This window comes from Anabrus simplex, chromosome 1, assembly GCF_040414725.1.
Source record: "Anabrus simplex isolate iqAnaSimp1 chromosome 1, ASM4041472v1, whole genome shotgun sequence".
NCBI classification, from domain to species: Eukaryota; Metazoa; Arthropoda; class Insecta; order Orthoptera; family Tettigoniidae; genus Anabrus; species Anabrus simplex.
In genome coordinates, this window is record NC_090265.1 from 707,646,739 (window position 1) to 707,668,555 (window position 21,817).

The 21,817-nt window shown below is 38.7% G+C and overlaps 1 protein-coding gene across 1 annotated transcript in view; it reads left to right on the forward strand.

Annotated features, from left to right (window-relative positions):
• Positions 1-21,817, forward strand: part of LOC136857368 (transcriptional regulator ATRX) — a 605,506-nt gene that overhangs the window by 406,895 nt on the left and 176,794 nt on the right. Inside the window, exon 21 of the mRNA XM_068225161.1 lies at positions 5,178-5,315. Within this exon, the coding sequence (XP_068081262.1) occupies positions 5,178-5,315 (138 nt within the window). The remainder of the gene's footprint in view (positions 1-5,177; positions 5,316-21,817) is intronic.

The window sequence follows — 21,817 nt, forward strand, 5'->3', positions numbered from 1 at the left end:
ACATCATTTCCTGATTTCCTACCTGTACATTGTATTATTCACAGAGAACATTTACCAGCAAAATATTTTCATTACCCGCATATTATGCAGGTAGTTCTAAAAATTGTGAACTGTATTCGCTCATGTGCCAAAACACACCGACAGTTAAAATCTTTTGTAGATGACATGAACAATGATGAGCTTCCTGATGATGTATCTTGGTACTGCTTAGTAATATGGCTATCAGTAAGCAATGTTATTGACAGACTTTTTGAATTACTTGATCCAATCAAACAGTTTATGGAAGGAAAATCATTCCCTGAACTTAATGAACCCCAGTGGTTGTTAGATTTGGCTTTTTTTGTAGATGTGGTCCAGCATTTAAAAAAGCTAAACATATCTTTACAAGGAAGATACAGTAGTGCGTTGAGCGGGAGACCCTGGCTTCACCTCACGACACTGGCTCACTGACACACTCCTGCTCAAAGCAATATCTTCCTTGTAAAGATATTTCTGAATTGGCCCAGACTGTATTTAGCTTTCATAGCAAGTTGACGCTTTTTGGGAAAGACCTCCACACGAAAACATTCTCACTTCAAATGTTTGAAGAAAATTACTGAAAGCCTTCCTGACGTGCAGGTGGAAACTGAAGATTACATGAGTGAAATGTCTGGCCTTGCTGAAGAAATCAATGGCAGATTTAATGATTTAAGATCACTTAAACCTTCATTTTCATTCCTGGAAAATCCTTTTTCTGTTGATGTTGTGGACGATGGCAGTCCTGTTTCATCACCAATAACAAAGGATACAGCAGCTGTAGAGTTGGAACTACAAGAACTGCAAGAAGACGAAGGACTAAAAGGATTGAAACGAAGTGGCATTTCTACCATAGAATTTTGGAAGAATGTTCTAGAAGAAAAATACACACTAACAAAACAGTGTGCCAAAAGACTAATCTCAATCTTTGGGACTACTTATGTGTGTGAATCACTGTACTCAGTGATTAAATTCATGAAATCTACATATCAATCTGAACGAACTGATGAACATTGAAGTGAACTTGTGCGAACTGGGCTTACCAATTATCAGCCAGATTTCTAAAAACTAACAGCAAAATTGAACACTCAAAAAAAAGCACTTCTCAAAAGTAAAATCTCATTCCTTGATGTGTACCTGAAAAATAATGTTCTATGTAGTGAAGGAAATAAATGTTCCTTCATTTGTTATAAAATGAAAAACGTGTCTTCATTTTATAAACCATTTTCTAAACTTGCTCCCAATTTTTAGTCACCTAACTTTGCGGCTCCCAGAAGTAAAGTTAGTGGTCACCCCTGTTCTATAGCATCCCTGTATGCCATCCATTCTCTTTCTAATATCCTGAAGCTGCTTACTGTCTTTGGAACATTTTACTTGTCATATCCATGTACTTCTATCTAATTTCCTCATCCTGAAGATTCTCTATCCTTATTCACCTGCAGGCAGATTTCACTTTGTTCTAGCCTAGAGATACTTAGTTCACTACAGATCAGATAGTGGTCTGTATCATAGAAAAATTCCCCCCGGAATACCCACCTATTTCTAACTGACTTTCTGAATTCAAATTCTTCTATGATATAGTCTGTTATGGATCTGGTGTCTGTACCCTGCCATTTATAGCGGTAAGTAGCATAATGCTTGAAGAATGTATTCATACCTGCTGGTTACACACTAGCACACAAGTCAAGTAAACGCTTCGCAATCCTATTGTTTCCATATTTTCCATTTACCCATCACCTTCTCATATCCTTCAGTTCTATTTTCAAATCTCGCATTGAAATCGCCCATTAGCATCATCCTATCCTTGATGTTGATCCTGACTACGCTGTTTCTCAGTGCTTCATAAAGCTTATCAACATCTTCAATCTCACATGGTGAATACACTGAGACAATTCTGGTCCTAATTCTTCTGACTGCTAAATTTACCCACATCACTTTTTTATATACTGTATATGTCTAACAGAAACTCTGTTGCATAGATAGTGTTCTTGATGAACAGTCCTACACTTTGCCCATCCCTTTTTCACACCTGTTAAGAACTCATATAATCTCCTCTATCTTCCTCGCTATCTGCCCTTACCTGAATATTATTAATTCCTAACATATCCAAATGCATCCTCTTTGCTGACTCGACCAGTTCTGCTTTCTTTCTTCCACAAACCCCATTAATATTGATAGCTTCTCATTTTATTCGATTTTGTTTGCCAAGTTGTTTCAAAGGAGTCCCTCTCCTGTCAAATAGAACTGGGACTCCGTTCCCCCCTTAGGCTTGCTTAATATTCTGAGTTCACGAAATTCTGTGAAGCAGGAGGGTGCCGTAATTGCACATAGTCCCAGTGAGAATCTACTTACGTCTGTACACAGTTCTTATTCCTTTTTTCTCTTTATCTTGTAGATTTTAATCTGAGCAGCATAGAGTTTTACTCATCAGCCAATCTTTTGTTCCTTGTTGACACTGTATTACCATCAAACGTGTTCTCAAGCACTTCAATCTCAAGGAACATTTCTCCGAACTAACAGATGATTCATAATATGACTATGTATTTCTCACTGTTAAAGACGACATAAGAAGTGCCTTTTATTATTTTGTACGTAGCGGATTGCAATTTTTATTGGAACTTAACACAATCCAAGACAAAAAAAATTAATATGACTACTTTTTATAAAAGTTCTCTTCATTTTATGTCTTCATATCTTTGTCACTTGTATTATTTTTCTCATTATAACATATTTACGTTAGCTGAAAATGACCTAGTAAAGGGCCGAAACATGTACAGTTCTTTGTATTAGTCCTTAAAGTTAACTTAAGACTTTAATTGTATTAACTAAGTTGGAACCTTTTAATAATCTTCCTTTATAGGAATTTTGTATCATGAGTTTAGTCGATGCCTTGTCAAGCTGCTTTTTTATTCAAGCATTACTCTGACTTTGTTTTGACTGAAACATACATCAAGTATCTTATTTTGCAAGTAATTCACCTGCTACCAAGTGAGTTGGCCATGCGGTTAGGGCCGCGCAGCTGTGGGTTCAAACCCCACAGTCGGCAGCCCTGAAGATGGTTTTCCATGGTTTCCTCATTTTCACACCAGGCAAATGCTGGGGCTGTACCTTAATTAAGGCCACGGCCACTCCCTTCCTTCTCCTTGGCCTTTCCTATCCCACTGTCGCCATACATCCTATCTGTGCCGGTGCGACATAAAGCAAATTGTAGGGTGGGGGGAGTTCACCTGCTTCAATTGCTTCATAATAATTTTACCCTACAAGGGGTTAGAATTACAAAATTTAAGAATAAAACTTTAATACAATACCCACTGAAACAAAACTTAACAGGCAAGGCAGGATAAATGGATGTGAAAGGTGAGTGGGTCTTGCCATAAGATTGTAAACTTTGTAGTTGTGGCCACGAAATAAGTGAACATGTAACCTAAGAACTTATTTATTATGTAGGCAAATGTTAATAGAAAATATGTAGGCAAATGTTAATAGAAAACAAAATGACAAAGGCACCATGAATTAAAAGATAGTAAAATGGAAACAAAAGATCAAAGAATATAATCTAGAACAGGGCCCTCATGGTGTATGCACTGGAGCATTGCATGGCGCAAGGTGAAAAAGACGACGTCACTAGGTTGTTGACCAGAGTGCAGACCCCCGTTCCTCGATTTTGAGCAATAGTGCTCTCTCCCTCTTTCCCTACGCCTGTCTCGCACACTCCACCTGTGTCCCTCTTCCTCACTTGCTCTGCAGCGTTCCACCATCCGAGCAGAGTTGAACAGACCTTAGCCGAGCTTACCGAGTCGCCCCGAGACAAAAAAATGTCCGAGCCAAGTCAGACCGATGCACGGTGCACAGAACCCCTGTGCCTCGGTTTGCACATGTGAGATTTTTCGGGGTTTGAAAGGTCCTGATCTAGAGTATGAAACCTGCAAAAAGAAAAGAATAATCTAAAATGCAGAAAGATTTAGCACACAAGCACTTAAAAGTGGAGTTTTATTTAAACTTCCCATGACTTCACACTAGTACAAATATGACACTACCCAATCAAAATTACATTACTTAAAAGGTGATGAAGATAAAATTGAAGAAAGGTTAAAAAAGAAACAGAATTTTTTTAAACATTTTAAAATCATAACATCTTCAAGTCATGGGAGGCTTAAATGCATTACCACTAATTGAAGCACAGCTTCTTACATCCACTTAACAGAGTGGAAAAAGATACATAATGGTGCTGAAGGCACCGTTTATTATTAGGGGCAATGAGACCAAAAAATCTACAGAGAATAAATGTTCTCAAATTAATCATTTGGCTGATCCCATGCTAATGAGGTCAAGCAAAGGAGGAAAAATTGTGAAAAGTAAATTACCAAATTTGATGTAAAATTGGCTTGCCTTGCAAGATATGGATTGGTAAGTTCAAACAGAACTACCTCATTTTAAAATCTAATTTGCTAAATAATAAGGGTAGAAGAAAAGACTGAGAAATTCCTGCACATGAAAGTTAGTTGCTTTAAGTCATTAAATCAAAAGAAAAGAACATCTTACCTTAAACGACAAAGCTCCCGGTGGAACAGGAACTATGTTAGACTCGCATGCGTCTCACAACAGACCCAAATCAGAGGTAATCCTATGCCACAGCGTGCTCCAAGGAAGCAGCTCACATACACGAGACAAAATTAACTTATCAGCATTTTAGCTTAAGAGCAATGAACGTGCAAGATTAGAGCAATAAACTTCATGGTACAAGTTTTCTCCAGTTACTTGTTTTAAATTAATGATTATATAACAAGTGTAAATTTCATCCAAACCATACGGCATTCAATCTTCATACATTTCTTTCTTCATAGATAACATTTTTCTCCTTTGTAATGCTGCTAAATGTTACTGATGAAGCCTGTTTCTTTAGCAATCATTCATTCAAAAGTAGCAAGGCCAGTAAACTGAGACATTTAAAAGAGGTTGAATGATAATTGGATTTCTTTAGTTATACCTGAATTTTAAAAGGCCCAGGGTAGGAGTTGTGGAATATCATTGCAATCTCGAAATCGTGATAAATATAGTATACGTTTTTTCCAGTCCTTCCTAATTGTAGATTAACTTGCTTGTAATTGTATCTTAAGGATATAACTGATGTCTGCTAAATGAAATTGTGTTGCTTTCCACAGGCCCTGATTTGGTAGTGTGCGACGAAGGCCATTTACTAAAAAATGAGGATACAGCCCTGTCAAAAGCTGTACGGAGGATAAGAACTCTGCGACGCATAGTGCTCACTGGCACTCCATTGCAGAATAACCTTAAAGAATGTAAGTGTATCATTTGTATAACTTTCAGCTAAATATTTACATGCCATAAAGAAATAATTCTTCTTCTTTTTCTTTTTCTTTTTCTTCTCCTTCTTCTTCCTCTTCCTCTTCCAATTTAGCTAGTTCATCTCTCTTAACAACTGTCCTAAAATTATATTCTGCTGATCAAACTCCTGTCCAGTCCTTGATGTCGTTCAGTCTCCTTCCAGGTCCAATAGTAATGCCATCTAGTGGTATTAATGGCTGTTAAAGAGAGAGCATATTATCTCAATTTACAACAGTGGGTGAAATGTTATTGATCATTTTTATGGGTTCAGAATATTGTAGGCCACTGCATTTATTGTCCGTCGATCAATCCTCGTCATTGATCTGCATTTAGGACTGTTGCCCAGGTGGCAAATTCCCTATCAATTGTTTACCTAGTCTTCATTAAATTATTTCAAAGAATGTGGAAATTTATTGAACATTTCCCCTGATAAATTATTCAAATCTCTCTCTTTCTCTAATTTACCCTCTTGAATTCTAACTTCATCTCCATATTATAATCCTTCCTAATTTTAAAAACCCCATTCAAGCATATTCATCTACTAACGTTATTCCATGCCATCTCCCCACTGACAGCTGAAATCATACCTGTTAGTCGAGCAGCTCGTCTCTTTATTCCCAAGTCTTTCCAGCCCAAACTTTGCAACATTTTTGTAACAGTGCTCTTTTGTCAGAAATCCTCAAGAACAAATCATGCTGCTTTTGTTCTCATATCAAGTAATCCTGCTGTGGGTCCCATATCCTGGAACCATACTCTAATTAGGGTCTTACCAGAAACTAATATGCCCTCTCCTTTACATACAGTACTTATTAAAACCTCAAAACACCCTCATAACCACATGAAGAGATCTATAACCTTTATTTACAACCTTGTTAATGTGATTTTACCTAATGAAGATCTTTCCTTACATTAACCCCCAAGTACTTACAGTGATCCTTGTAAGCGTCTTTCATCCTATCAACACAGTGATTAAAACTGAGAGGACATTTCCTCGTGGTGAAACTCTCAACCTGACTTTTCATCGCATTAACAATCATACTGTTGTCTGCTGTCCATCCCACAACATTGCCGAGGTCTATTTGCAGTTGCTTACAATCCTGTAACTTGTGTAGTTCTCTACACAGTATAACATCATCTGCAGAAAGCCTTTTCTATGATTCCAGTTCTTTACGCATACCATTTACATACATAAGAAAACATAAAGGTCCAGTACTGTCTTTCAGACCAGACCCTCTTCTTAATTGTTACTTATTCTCTGAGTAGTTCTTCTTCCGTTCGACCAACTGTGGACTACGTTAATTTGATTTCAGCTGCTTCTGGGCTTGGATCCTTGCCCAGTACTCCTTCAATCCTTCACTCTCCCATTTCCTCCTCTCTTCTCTCAGTGGTGCTTGGGTCTGGGATTTAACTTTTTCTTGGAGAATCTTGGTGTTATTGATCTTGGAATATTTACCTTTTTGATACCACAAAACAACAGCGCACTTTAATTCGCCACGTCTAGTTTCTCTTTTTGGTTGTGTCAGTATCTGATCATGTTAGGTTGAATATTAAATTCTTTGGTTGCTGGTTTCATGGCTTCTTTTTCTGCAAAAGACACAAATTTTAATTTGAAAACTGTGACAAAATGACACTTCTTGTTTTTTATGTTATTCAACTCCATAATTTAAAATAGAAGACCCTTTTGTAGCAGCTGGCTATTGCACAAAACAGTGGTCAGTATCAAAAGGAAGTTATGGCGTTGTTGTTGATTCTTTAGCATTCAAAATACGATTTTGTGCTGTTATTGTAGCACAACATAACTCCACCACAAAGTAGAATCCTTATTCTTCTTTGATGAATTATTATTTGTGAGCTTTAATATTTGTTAATTTTGCTTGTCATGAAAAGCCAGCGGGGTCCAATACACGAGTCAATAAGGTATTACTTGATTAGTATACAATGCATCCCTGCTTACTTTTACATTTTATCCATAAAATTTACGGAAATTGCAGCATATTGCAGTTTTACGAATGGACATTGTCACTATATGACTTCACGGACAAAAATTTTAAAAGGTTAAGATTTGATAATCACCCCACTTCCGTACAGTCAATTGTTTGCATGGGTCGAAGGCAAGTCCACGATAGTCGATAACTCATCCTTTGATACGATTCGTACTTTTAACCGTGTGATGTTTGTGACGTCATTGGAAATAAATTTAAAGCCAGGATAACAGTTCCTCCATGTTCTTCTTTTAACCGTGTGATGTTTGTGACATAATTGGAATTGAATTTAAAGCCGGGATAACAGTTCTTCCATGTAAATCTTAGGTGTCGACAGGCTCTGCTCTGCAAATTCTTTGTTCAGCTCCGTTCGCTTGTTGTGATTTAAACCATGTTCTTGACCACGTTCGTGTTGTTCTTTGTTCACGAAGTTGGCGTTCCTTGAATGTTTTGGCCTTTTAAGGTTATGACATATTTTAATGAAATGTCCCGGGTGTGTGTGTGTGCGAGATATTTTTACCATGTGCATATGCTTTGTTCACGAAGTTGGCATCGTGTTCATTTAATGGCTTAAGAGTTTGTGTGCTTTGACATGTTTTAATGAAGTGTTTGACTGCCTTGAGTGTTTGTTATAATTCTATGTGATGTTCAGTGATCCAAGTTCCTTTTGATGTTTCAGTAGTTATTGAGCCATTTGTTCTTGGATATTTCCATACGCTATATTCCTATTGAAGGATTCATGTATAAATTCAACAAGGAATAGTACTTCCAGACATTTAAAGAATCATATTCTGTTGATTTTCCATGCATACTAAAATCAAGAAAGGGGGAAAAATTTGCGTTTTGCTCAGTATGTGGGTGTGATATTAATATTGCACATGGTGGAAGAAACGATTTTTAAATAATCATGTGAAGTGCGGTAAACACATAAGTTATGTTAAATCGAAGGAAGATAACAAGAAAATAAACACCTTTTTTCGCCAAGTCTGCTAACGTTGACAGTAACGTAATTAGGGCCGAGTGTTAGTGTGCAGGTTTCCAGAAAATATGTAAAGATGGGAATGAAATATGACTTGTACAGGATCATTTTTGTTCTTTGTGGGACCTTCCCGTCCCATAGTAGGTGTTTAACGATAGTGTAAAAGTTTGAGCCTTTGGTTACTCTGTTATTTCAATCTCAGGTCTGCTATTACTAGCCATTACGCTTCCTAAATATCTGAATTGGTGTACTACTTCAACTTGGAGGTCCTGTATTTTTATGTTGCATTCTGTATTATGTTTGCTGATTTTCAATGCTTACTGTTTTTGATGGGTTCAGTTTTATTCCATAATCATCAAACTACTTACACCATGCATTCAGATTATTTTGCACTCCCTCTTCTGTTTCATCCCATATTGCCACATCATCTGCAAACGCCAGAGCCTGAAGATCTTTATTAACTTTTCCTTTTAGTTCCTTTCAAATGCTATCCATAACTGCTATGAATAGAAGAGGTGATAAGGTACTTCCGTGCTGTGTTCCTCTGGTTGTATTGAACCATTCAGAGTGACCTCCTCCAATACTGACACAGCTTTTGCAATTAGTATATAGCATTTGGATCTCCCTAATTTAGGAACATTATCATACACCTTTTCAAGGTCCATAAAGACAATAATTAGGTCTTTTCCTCTTTCGGATGTAAGGCTTTTCAGGCGTTTGCTCTATCAACCAGAGTGGGATGTGTCAGACCCTACCCACTGACTCTGGGCTGTATGCAGGTGAACTTATCAGAAGCCCATTGTAAGAGGCACAGTCTGATAACTGCATACGGGAGATAAATCTCCACAATGGAATTATTGCCCGCCTAGCGATTCCGAATCAGACCTAAGACGAAACGCTGGTTGATAAAGCAAACGCCTGAAAACCTTACATCTGATCTGTTTTTGACATGCTCTGTTGGTGAAAAATATCTAATTCCCTCCATGGGAACTTAGAATTTCCATTCTTTTCCTCTTTCCCAGTGTTTCTCTGCTAACATCCTCAAAGCAAATATCAGATCTGTTGTGCTTCTTCCAGCCCTAAAGCCATGTTGTTCCTAAGATACGCTCTAGTATATCCCTTACTCTGGCATCAGTGATCTTCTCCATAATTTTAAGGTCTTGTAATAGGAGGGTAATGCCTCTGTAATTTTCACTTTTCCTTCTACTCCCTTTCTTAGAGATAGGAACTATCATCCCTTTTGTCCAATCTTCAGGTATTTTGTTATCCTTCCATATTGTTCTGAGTACTCTATACAGCCACTGTATTTCTGGTGGACCAACAGCTTTAATCGTGTCAGCTGTAACTTCCTCATCTCCTGCTGACTTACCACTTCTCATCTTATGGAGAGCTTGCTCTACTTCTGTCCACATAATTGGGATATCTTCCTCTATTGTTTTCTGTCCTACATCCTCAACAGAGATCTCATTAGGGCCATTTAGGAGCTTGTCAAAATACTGTCCCATTGTATCCCTGATATCTTTCATATTGCAAACTATATTCCCATCTGCTGTCTCTAGAGCTGTAATTGCTTCTTTATCTGATCTTTTACTTTTTACTCTTCCATATACTGTATCATTTTCATATTCCCTTTACTGTCTTCTTCCAGTTTAGTTGTAAATTCTTCCCAACTTTTCTCTGTATCTTCCCCTACAATTCTTTTGACTTCCAACTTCCTGTATCTATATTATTTTGCCATCTCTTCCAATTTATTGTTGTCTATTCTGTTGTTGTTGATTCTTCTATCAGACTTAGCTACATCAAAAGCTTTTTTGGATTTATTCCTTTTCATTATGGCTTCTTTCACTTTATCATTCCACCAAGATGTTCTTTTCTCTCTAACTCTTCTGCTTGTTCTTCCACATATTTTATCTGCACTACCATCCAGACTTGCCTTAACATCATTCCATTTTTCATTACCTTTCTTTGTGTCTCTTACTGGTATTTTAGCTCTGATTTCCTCTTGAAACTGCTGTTTGACTTCCAGATCTTCCAATTTCCAGTCTTCAGTTTGTGGTGTTTTTTTTTTTTTCTTTTTTATAATAATAGGTTTGGCGACTCAGGTCTACAATGAGGAGTCTATGATCACTAGCAAGCCTCTTACTAGGTATCATTTTTACATCATGCACCTTTTCTCCATTTGGCCTATCTGTGACAATAAGGTCTATCACTGATCTATACTGGCCATCCCAGTTGTATCTCATTATTTTGTGGCTATCCCGTTTCTGAAACCACGAGTTCTTCACCAGAAGTTGGTTTCGTGTACATAGATCAAGCAGAAGTTCACCCTCCTCATTTCTATTACCAAATCCATATGGACCAATAATTCCTTCATAACCTGACCTATCACCTGGGCATTAAAATCTCCAATTATCATTATGTTCTCTTCATCAGTGATCTCCTCTAGTTTTTCTAGAAAGCTTGCTTTTTGGTTGTCAGTACAACCCTGCTGGGGAACATAAACTTGGATCACAGTTTTGGTTTCTCTATTAGGCGAATTTTAGCTTTGATTAATCTCTCATTGATGAATGAGATGTCTGTTAGACTATCCATGTCTTTATGGAGTATAAAACCAACTCCATTCCTCGCCACTGCAGGATTACCACACCAGTATAATTTATATCCATCCTCTAACATTCTTGTTCATTAAATCCGTGATTTCGTTGCATTTTCCAGTTAGGATCATAACGTTTAAGGTTCCAATTCAAAGCTTGTTTCTATGATCGGTTCTTCTCGTGCATCTTGAATGGAACATTGGACATGTAATTATTTCCAAGAGTACTTGAAGTATTGTCGACATTCAGAATATGTTCCTTTCCGAGGCTCGTTTTAGTTTTGAAAGCAACTGCAATGTACTCCTGTACTGACTTGCTAGGCCTTACGTACTAGAGGATTTTCTTTCAGGGTGGTCTTCCGTAGCCTTTCGCAGTCCCCTGCCTCACTGCAAGGCAGAAACTGATGAGTTTGTGTTATTTCCCACACAAAGGTCTCATCTTATCCAACCTTCTAAGGGAAAACTCCTCTGCTCACAGCTGTTGGTTTTCCCTTAGTTTGCCTGGTTTGGTATCGGTCGCTAGACCCTTGGCCAGACAGTCGCAGATAGTACAGTCTATTGTCGCATACGGTAACAGAATATATTCTGACCTTTGAAGGTTGAGTCAAATGTTCCACCTTTACAATACCAAGATTCATTATTATCTAATTATTTACAAATCATTTTTAAAAATATGACAGGACATGTTTCGTCTAACTTGTAGACATCATCAGCCGCAAGAGTCTTTAAGAGAAAGCGACAAGGACAAAGCAACACATTAAAATAATTCGAGTAGCCAAATACGTCAATTAAAATGTTGAAGAGTGTTCAGGATTGTATAAGGATGTATAAGGAATTTAAGTGTTGTGCTCTGAACAATCCTGAACACTCTTCACCATTTTAATTGACATATTTGGCTACCCAAATTATTTTAATGTGTTGCTGTGTCCTTGTCCTTGTTGCTTTCTCTTAAAGACTCGTGCAGCTGATGATGTCTACAAGTTAGACGAAACATGTCCCGTCATATTTTTAAAAATGATTTGTAAATAATTAGATAATAAAGAATCTTGGTATTGTAAAGGTGGAACATTTGACTCACCTTCAAAGTATACTTACGACAATACGGGCTTTACAATGAAGTTCTTTTTATGTAATATTCTGACCTGACGAAAGCCTATATTAGTATTGTTTGTAATCTCCCTCCTTGCCGCCCTTTTTTACTATGGCTTAACCCTTTCAGACCTGAAAGAAAACTGGAGGTGTGAATTTTTGTTTGTATCTCAAAAACTGACTAAAATGCTCCTGAATACACATATTGATAGTTTATTTTACAAAATAAAAACTAACATCCAAAAAAAAAGGACCCACACAATTATGCGTATCAAAATTCAAAACCTCGTATCACGTATGATGATGTATCTTCAAAATTTACGTTCACTAACCTATGTACACACTTCATTGAATATATTCTGGCATTCAGTAAAGCTTCTAGATTAATATAAACGCAATAAATAAATACTTACTTTTGGCACTACTGCTTCTAGCCATCTCGCCGAACAACTGTGCTTTTTAAACTCTTCTTCCTTCGCCCTGGCGGTCAAGCGCATACTAAATAAATTGAAATACATGCCATGTGTCCCGCACAATCACTGCAGTCCGGTCTAGCGCCAAAAAACATCAAATACAGTCAGGGATAAATAAAATACGAACCCGCACAATTGTGCGTACACGGTCTGAAAGGGTTATGACTTTGTGACGCATGCGCATGTTGTTAAAATTTTCCCGCTTTAGGATCTTCTGGATTTCCCCTTTTTGAAAGTTGGCAGGTATGCCATCGTATTAAATCTGTATAAAAAATACCTCACATCATGATTTTTTGCCTTTACCTCTTTGTACGATCATATATTCCACAGACCTGAAAATGTTCTTTGTCATCTCTTGTGTATGGAATGTGATTTCCAACCGAGATAAGAGCCTCGCCATGGGTCCGTTGGAGAAAGTTGCGTGATAATAGGAAATGTCGTTGAATTCTCGAACGCAGAGTATATTGCACCTTCAAGGGGCAAGCTGTTAGCTTAGGTAACGTTGAGTTTTGCGTCATTGAATGGCAGCAAAGACTTTACACTAGAACAAGACAGGACAATGCTAAGTTGAAGCACAATAATAGATTCCACTGCGACTAGGAGCGCTGAATTCCATTTTCACGCGTGTTTCCTTCTTTTTTTTTTTTTTTTTTTTTTCAAAGCTGTGCTGTTGACATACATGGCTTATGGCTGGGAGTCATCCGAAATTATAAATCACAGAAGTTACTGCCACAAAATGTGTAACGGAAGTGTAACTAGTAACCGTGCAGCCGTTGGTGGATGGCCATGACCGAGAGGCGTATCTATGATCATTTGATTTTCTCAAAGGGAAAAGTGGTTTAATTTTTGTTCTATGTTCTTTGTTGTATGGAAAGGCCTTTGTTGTTAGTGAGATTGTTGAATAACCCAGTGCTCTTGATTGTGCTTGCAGCATATTTCGCATTCCAGTCAGTTGTTAGAAATTTATTTATTCAAAATAATTCTTTCCAACTTTGGAAACTTTCCTTCACGCACTCGTTTTCTTTTTCTGTTTCTATTTTGGTTATACACCTTTTCAATCTTGTCTCGGTTGCCCACAATAGAATTCAAAGTAGAATGTGCTAGTTTTAATGTTCGCACCAACTCTACACGCTTAAGATGTGGATTCCTATCTACTTCTTGAAGGATTTTAATTTTTTCATCATTAGTGAGTGGTTTCATAACCCTTTTCTTATCCATATCTAGGCTGTCGCAAGACAGATACCGTATGTATCGCTCAACTGAACTCATGATTTCCTATTAGTCCGTAAGTAGGCTGTCACACAACAAATAATCACTTCACTTATTTGACCACTCAACACAATAAATTGAATGTAATGCTAGTAACTGTTCTTGTGATGAAATGAAATGGCTTATGGCTTTTAGTGCCGGGAGTGTCCGGGGACATGTTCGGCTCGCCAGGTGCAGGTCTTTCGATTTGACTCCTATAGGCGACCTGCACGTCGTGATGGGGATGAAATGATGAAGACGACACATACACGCAGCCCCCGTGCCAGAGAAATTAACCAATAATGGTTAAAATTCCCGACCCTGCCGGGAATCGAACCCGGAACCCCTGTGACCAAAGGCCAGCACGCCAACCATTTAGCCATGGAGCCGGACTGTTCTTGTTATAAGATGATTTAAATCAGTGTGGTATGATTGAAGTTAAAATAAGTCTATAGTGCAGCAATAGCAGATCTTCGACAGGTCATTTGTGGGTGTCGTTAAGTACAAGGCTTTAATATACTGTAGGCCTATCCCATTAAAAAGTTATGTAACGATGCAGGCAATGGTAAAGCGGTGTACCATTCATACAACAATACAAACTGCTAGTTTGAGAGTTGGCACATTTTTATTATTCACCGGCGAATCTGTCTGAACCAATGTCGAGTACTGCCAGAGTTCCCTGTTCAAAATGGCGGCCAAAAGCGCTTAATCGCGTATGGCGAGTATAACCTCGCGAGAAATTCATGCTCGAAACAGTGTTTAATTACCCACTGGTCAGAAACCTAAGGCTTCAACTAACAATTAATTATATAATTGTTTTAGGAAGAAGGTGATCTGCTATAATATGTAGGGACTGTAGCTACTTCTGTGAGCCCAAGGGCAAAACAATGTCATAACTGTTCTTTCGTGTTTTTCACATCTCTTAGTAGTCTCTTGTTACTTTAATATGCTCCAGTAGGGAATTATTGATATTTGTTCTCTCAACTTTTTCATACATTTTAGTCTCTCCTTTATTTATAAATTACAGTGGAACCTTGGATTGCGGGCATAATTCATTCCGGCAACATGCTTGTAATCCAAAGCACTCGTATATCAAAGCAAGTTTTCCCATAAGAAACAATTGAAACGCGGATGATTCATCCACAACACAAAAATATTTATTTGCCTACCATTTCTAAAGCAAAATATAACATAAAACAAATTAAAGTGCACTTTTCCTTACAATAGAATCATTGTTGGTGTGAGGGAGATGAGAGTTGACATGAGAAGAGTTCCTGTGTAGCACAAATTTCACTAACAGAATCACTGCTATCTGTTGGCTCACTGGAATTGTTTTCTTTTCGTGCAACTTTAACGAGGGACCTGTCCAAAGACTGTTGCTTTTGCCTCTGTTTGAGGATTTCACGAAAATGTAACATTGCATTGTCATTGAACTGATTCATCGCTCGCACTGCTACAGCCTTATTAGGGTAGTGTTTTTCTACAAAATTTTGCACCGTTTCCCACATTTTGCACTTCTCTCGAATCTCAGTTGAAGTGGGAGATTCCATGGACTTTTCCTGCTCTTCTTCCCTGGACGAGATCTCCATAACCTCCTCCTGTTGTTCGCGATACAGGTCCATCAGTTCATTGGTGGTCGGTTCCTGGCTATGTTCTTCCACCAGCTCTTGAATGTCCACGTCATTCACCTCCAACCCCATAGTCTTCCCTGAGGACACAATTTCATCGACAATCGGCGGCTTATTGTCACCAACAGTCACATCCAAGAAAACAGTCAGGTCACAGCTTTCTCCAAGTGGAAGTGAGAGTTTCCTTGGTGACTCCATCCCAGGCTTTAGGCCTATCAATGATATTCAGGCAGTTCACGATGGGGAAATGATTTCTCCCAAACCCTCGGAGGGTAAGGTTTGTTTCTTCTGTCACTTCAAAGCATCACTGAAATAGTGCTTTGGTGTATAGCTTCTTGAAGTTCAAAATGTCTTGCTGATCCATAGGCTGGAGTAGTGCTGGGAGGAAGGAACTCAACCTTAACGAACTTGAATTGCTCCAGTAAGAAGGCCTTAAGGCCTGGAGGATGAGCAGGAGCATTGTCCACAACCAGCAAGACTTTGAGCGGCAGATTATTTTCTGAAAGGTATTTCTTCACTACCGGACCAAAGACCTTGTTCATCCATTCAACAAACGAACAGGGGAGAGGAAAACGTATGCACACGTGACGCTCGTATTGCGGAACCTCATTCGCTTATCAAGTTACAATTTATTTAAAATGTTTGCTCGTCTTGCAAAACACTCTTAGAGCAAGTTACTTGCATTCCGAGGTTTCACTGTATAAACATAAAAGTTTTCCACCTATTCAATACATAGTTTTATTTACACTGTGTGTGTTTACATTACATGGGACTAGTTTCAACCCTACTCGGGGTCATCATCAGCCATATTTAAACAATACACAATATTTGACAAAATCCTAAAACATGTTTCTAATGAGCAGTAAGAACAGTATGAAACAAATATATAATTGACACTATGATGTGCCCAACCCGCATGCACCTGCCCCTCGCTTTCCTCCCTTCCGATATATCTCCTTCCGCCACCAGTCGCACACTACCAGCTAAGCTGCACATACTGCCGCGCAATGCGAGTGTCCATTTGCTTTGTTGTTGTCCATTCATCTTTCTGCGTACTTTGCGTTTTTATGTTTTTTTCTCAATTTTAATAGGTCCCATTTGTTCTGCTATGAACTGGGAGTTCTACCCATTCGTATCACCACACGCAATGTCTACTTACAATAACTCCAGAAGAATTCTAAAACTTCATATTCAGTCTGCACAGTTCCAACAATCAATCCTGCAGTCATACCAATTGGATGTCCTAGAAAAAGGTTGTAGTGAAGTTGTGCTGCATAATATATCAAACTAAATGCAAGAAGTATGCTTCTGTTGTGATTTCTGTTGGATGTTTATGGCTTATTTTGATGTGCTGACCTAGTGTTGGTGTTATTTAGTAGTTTTACGATCTCTATTTGCTGTTATTAGGGTTATATTTGTAAAAGTTTTACGCCCTAAGTGACAGGCATATTGGATTTCCCACAATCATTCCATAGATAACACTAGATAGAACGGCAATTTATTATATCTATCTATAGTCTCTTGCCCTAAGGGTCGTATTCATGAACGTGACTTTGACTTCGACTTACGTAAGTTCACTTAGTTGAGTTTCGTGGAAGTCTGTTTCATAAACGCAACTTTTACAAAGTAGACTCTGGCGTAAGTAAACTTTGGTAAGTTACAATGTGAAGAATTAGATATGAAGTTGGCAATGAAAACAATGGAAGAGCAGTGTAGCATCTCCCATCACTCATTGTTTTTTTCTTAATAAAGAGGTAGAAGAAGAAGAAATTCAGCTGTTTCCTGCGTTATAGATCGCATTGGATTCTAAACTCAATCCAATCCAGTTAATACAGTTAATTTTTAGTTCTCGACGATGGATGGAAAGAAAAAATTGCCTTCAACAACTATGAAAGGGAGGTGTTGCTAGAACTAGTGAAAGAGAAGAAAGATATAGCTGAAAACGAAATCAATAAACTTCATCACGTGGTTGGCTATGTCCTAATAATTGAAACTAAAAATCCCTTTCCTATCACGGAAAACCTCAGCATGGTTGCCACCTGGACTTATTATTGGTACATGGGTGCAATCAATAGCTTCAACCACTCCAGGAAATCGGGATCTTTCATACACACGTCGCGCATTATTTCGACATTCAGCTTTATTTGGGAACGAAACAAACTGTGGTCTCTTTCGGGCAGTCAGGATCGATATTCGATATTCTTTTGATTATTCTACATACTGAGGGCTGGCTTACTCCTCGTAAATCAGGGGAATCAATTTGGAAGTTACCTGAAAACCATGGAAGTGTGAAAGACTATTGTATTTACCACAAGAATGCATTAATCTGTGCTGATCATCCCTTAACCTAAATAGATAACACGATGAGTAGAAAGTGCAAAAACTTTGCGCTATAGTAACAATAATTTTACTCTTATCTGTAGCATAATATCTTAACGACCGGGCGATTTGTCAGTGTGGTTAGGGGCGCGTGGCTGTGAACTTGCATCCGGAAGATAGTGGGTTCGAACCCCACTGTCGACTGCCCTGAAGATGGTTTCCCATTTTCACACCAGGCAAATGCTGGTGGGGGCTGTACCTTAATTAAGGCCACGGCCGCTTTCTTCCCATTCCTTGGTCTTTCCTATCCCATCGTCGCCATAAGACCTATCTGTGTCGATGTGACGTAAAGTTAAAAAATAATCTTAATGAAATTAGCAACTGTATTATTGGAGATATGGGTAATCCTCGATTATTATAATCTGAAATTCGTTTTCAAACATGGTTAGTACATCTAATAGGCTACTGTACGTTTGTCGAATCTATATCATTATCTGAACTCATTATCTGTATTAAATTCAACTGGGTTCCGTGCATCTCTTTATAACACGCCGAGGATTAGGCTCAACGTACCAAATAATTTCCTGGATCTCTTCAATTTCGTCTACAAAATTAACTACACCAGCAATATCTGCCATTTTATTATTTTTCTGATCTCAGAGTCTACTTAAGTACGGAACATCGGCGACTTGGAAGTAAGTCGCCATCTAAGTTTACTTACCTCCAAGTAGCGATTATGAAATGGAAATGGCGACTTACCGCCTTCTAAGTCTAAGTCTAAGTCAAAGTCTTGTTCATGAATACGACCCTAAGTGTCAGCCATCTTGTCCGATTCAACATAATTGCCATAGAAACCACGATTCATATAGGAACCATAGGGGTGTAAGCGGTCTCAAAACTGCGCGAGGAAGGCAACGGGGAAACCACCTCGTATTTAATCCCCAGGAAAATCTTTAGCATGACTGGAAAACATGAAACCAAGGCCCCCAGTCCCCGGCAGCCCTTCAGTGGGCAGGGTGTGCTAAGAATCTCCGGGCCAGTCATGAGAAGGATAGCAACGTGGAATGTTTGCAGCTTGTTTCAAAGTGGAAAGACTCGTAACGTCATCAGAGAGATGGAGAGACTCAAGATTGACGTTCTTGGCATTAGCGAAATGCGTTGGCCTCATTCAGGGAAGAGTGTGGTCAGTGGTTATCAAGTATACTATTCTGGTAATGACGATCCTCGCCATCTTAATGGCGTGGGTTTCATTGTACATCGAGATATCAGCGAGTGTGTGAAAAATTTTATACCAGTATCAGATAGGGTATGTTTATTACAGCTTAATGCACGAAAAATTTTAGTGAATATCATCCTAGTATATGCTCCAACATGTGATGCGTCAGACGTTGATGTCGAAGATTTTTACACGAAAATCGAAGCAGCCCTGTCATATACCAAACCATCTGAGATGAACATTGTGATGGGCGATTTCGATGCTAAAGTCGGCCATGGTCGACGGGCTGATGTAGTCGGTGACTACGGATTAGGAACAACCAATACTCGAGGTGATCGACTGGTCCAGATGTGCCAAGAGCAGAGCCTTATTATAGCAAACACGTATTTCCAGCTACCTGCACGTCGCCTCTGTACGTGGACCTCCAATGCTGACAACAGTATTAGGAACCAGATTGATTACATCACAATTAACAAGCGGTTCAGAAATTCCATCAAATGTGTGAAAACATACCCAGGTGCTGATATCAACTCAGACCATAGCCTACTGTTTGCTTCCATGAATCTCAGGCTGAAGAAATGCCATTTAAAGGGGAGTTTTAGTCGGATTGAGATTCAGAAGCTTCAAGATCAAGCACTGAAGGATGAAGTTCAGTCAGCTCTGCGTGTAAAACGTGCAGAAGTTCAAAACAGCGTTAATATAAATGATGTTGAAGGCACTTGGAATCACATCAAATGTGCAATTAACGACGTAAGTCAAGTAAATTAATGAATGCTGGAAGAAGGAAAAACAAGCCGTGGATGACAGAAGAAACCCTGAAGCTGATGGACCAGAGAAGGTCTTTTAAAAACAAAGATCCTGTAAAGTACAAAAGTTTGCAGAATTTAATACGACAAAGAATAAGGAATGCAAAAGAACAACAACTCTCTGAGGAATGCAACGAAATAGAATTAATGAATTCCAAACATGATTTTTTCAACATGTACAAGAAAGTGAAACAAGTAACTGGTGGATATAACAGGAAGGGTAGTGGAGTCCTCCTTAATAAGAATGGTGACATCTTAGCAAGCACAGAAGAGAAACTGAAGGAATGGATGGAATATGTACAAAATCTCTTCTTGGATCGCAGAAATGTGGATCATGGTGCTTGGGCAGACGATGCTGTGGATATCACACGTGCAGAAGTAGAATATGCCATAAGAACAGCGAAGAATGGGAAGGCTCCAGGCCTTGATGAGATGTATGCTGAGATACTGAAACTCCTTGAGAAAGAAAAATCCCTTTCATTATTAGTTGACCTATTCAACAGTATTCACCGCAGTGGAACCATTCCTCGAGACTGGCTCAAATCAACTTTCGTAATATTGCCTAAGAGAGCCAATGCAAAATTCTGCAATGAGTATAGAACAATTAGTTTGATGAGCCACGTTCTGAAAGTATTCCTAAAAGTCTTGCATGCGAGAATTTATCATAAATGTGAGGAGAATATCAGAACCTCGCAGTTTGGCTTCAGACATGGTTTTGGTACTAGAGAGGCATTATTCAGTCTGCAGATATTAGTCCAACGGTGCCGAGATGTCAATGTCGATGTTTTTGCTTGTTTCATCGATTACGAAAAGGCTTTCTATACAGTCCGCCATGATGAACTTATGAACATTCTTCGGGAATTAGGACTTGATGGACGGGACATTCGTATTATTGGTAATCTCTACTGGAACCAGTGTGCTGGCATAAGAGTTGATGGTCGTGTCTCAGAAGAAGTCTCAATTATGAAAGGAGTTTGCCAAGGCTGTATTCTTTCCCCCATGCTTTTCAACATCTATTCAGAAAAGATTTTTCGAGATGCTCTTTACGGAAAGACTCAAGGAATTGTGGTTAATGATTTCATCATAAATAACATCAGGTACGCCGATGACACTGTGCTACTTGCACCCAATCTCCACGATCTACAGGAACTAGTGCTGTCACTGAAGCCATCAGCGCAATGGGCTTGAAGCTTAATGTAAAGAAGACCAAGTGGATGGTTATAAGCAGGAAAAAAGATGGCATTCGAGGTAATCTCACAACAGCGAAGGAACAGATCGCGAGAGTAACAACATTTAAATACCTGGGATGTCATATCAATGATGACTGGGACCTTACTCACGAGATCCGATGCAGAATTGAGCAGGCCAGAACTTCTTTTCAGAGACTTAGGAAACTTTTGACAAGCTGTGACCTTTCCATTTCACTACGGACACGACTACTCCGGTGCTACGTTTTCAGCATTCTGTTATACGGCGTTGAGGCATGGACACTGAGACCATGTGCAAGAGATTGCAAGCATTTGAAATGTGGACGTACCGAAGGATGCTGAAGATACCTTGGACAGCTAAAATGACCAATATAGACGTTTTGCACCGTATGAACGAAGAACAAGAAATTCTCACTACCATCAAGAGAAGGAAACTAGAATACTTTGGTCATATGATGCGGAACTCTAAATACCACCTTCTGCAAGTAATACTCCAAGGGAAAATTAATGGAAAACGTGGTCCGGGTAGAAGTAGGACATCATGGCTTGGCAACTTGAGCCAATGGTTTGGGGTGACAAAGCTTACTCTGTTCAGAACGGCTGTGAACAAACAACAGATCATGCTACTGATCGCCACCGTTCTGCGAGGACATGGCACATGAAGAAGAAGAGTCATATCAACATAGCTCGGTTACCTAATACACCAAGTATCAAAATAATTTCTGCTTTAACTGACACAGTATATAATCAACTCCTCCCAGATTCTTCTAGAGAGTATCATGTAAACATTTGTTACTCAAACATTTGTACATACTTGTATACTTTTATTATAAGTGTCACATTATATTGTGTTCAGTCTTAGTACCATAACACTCGGTCCACAACCGTAATGTATTGCCAGGACCTACTGAATTC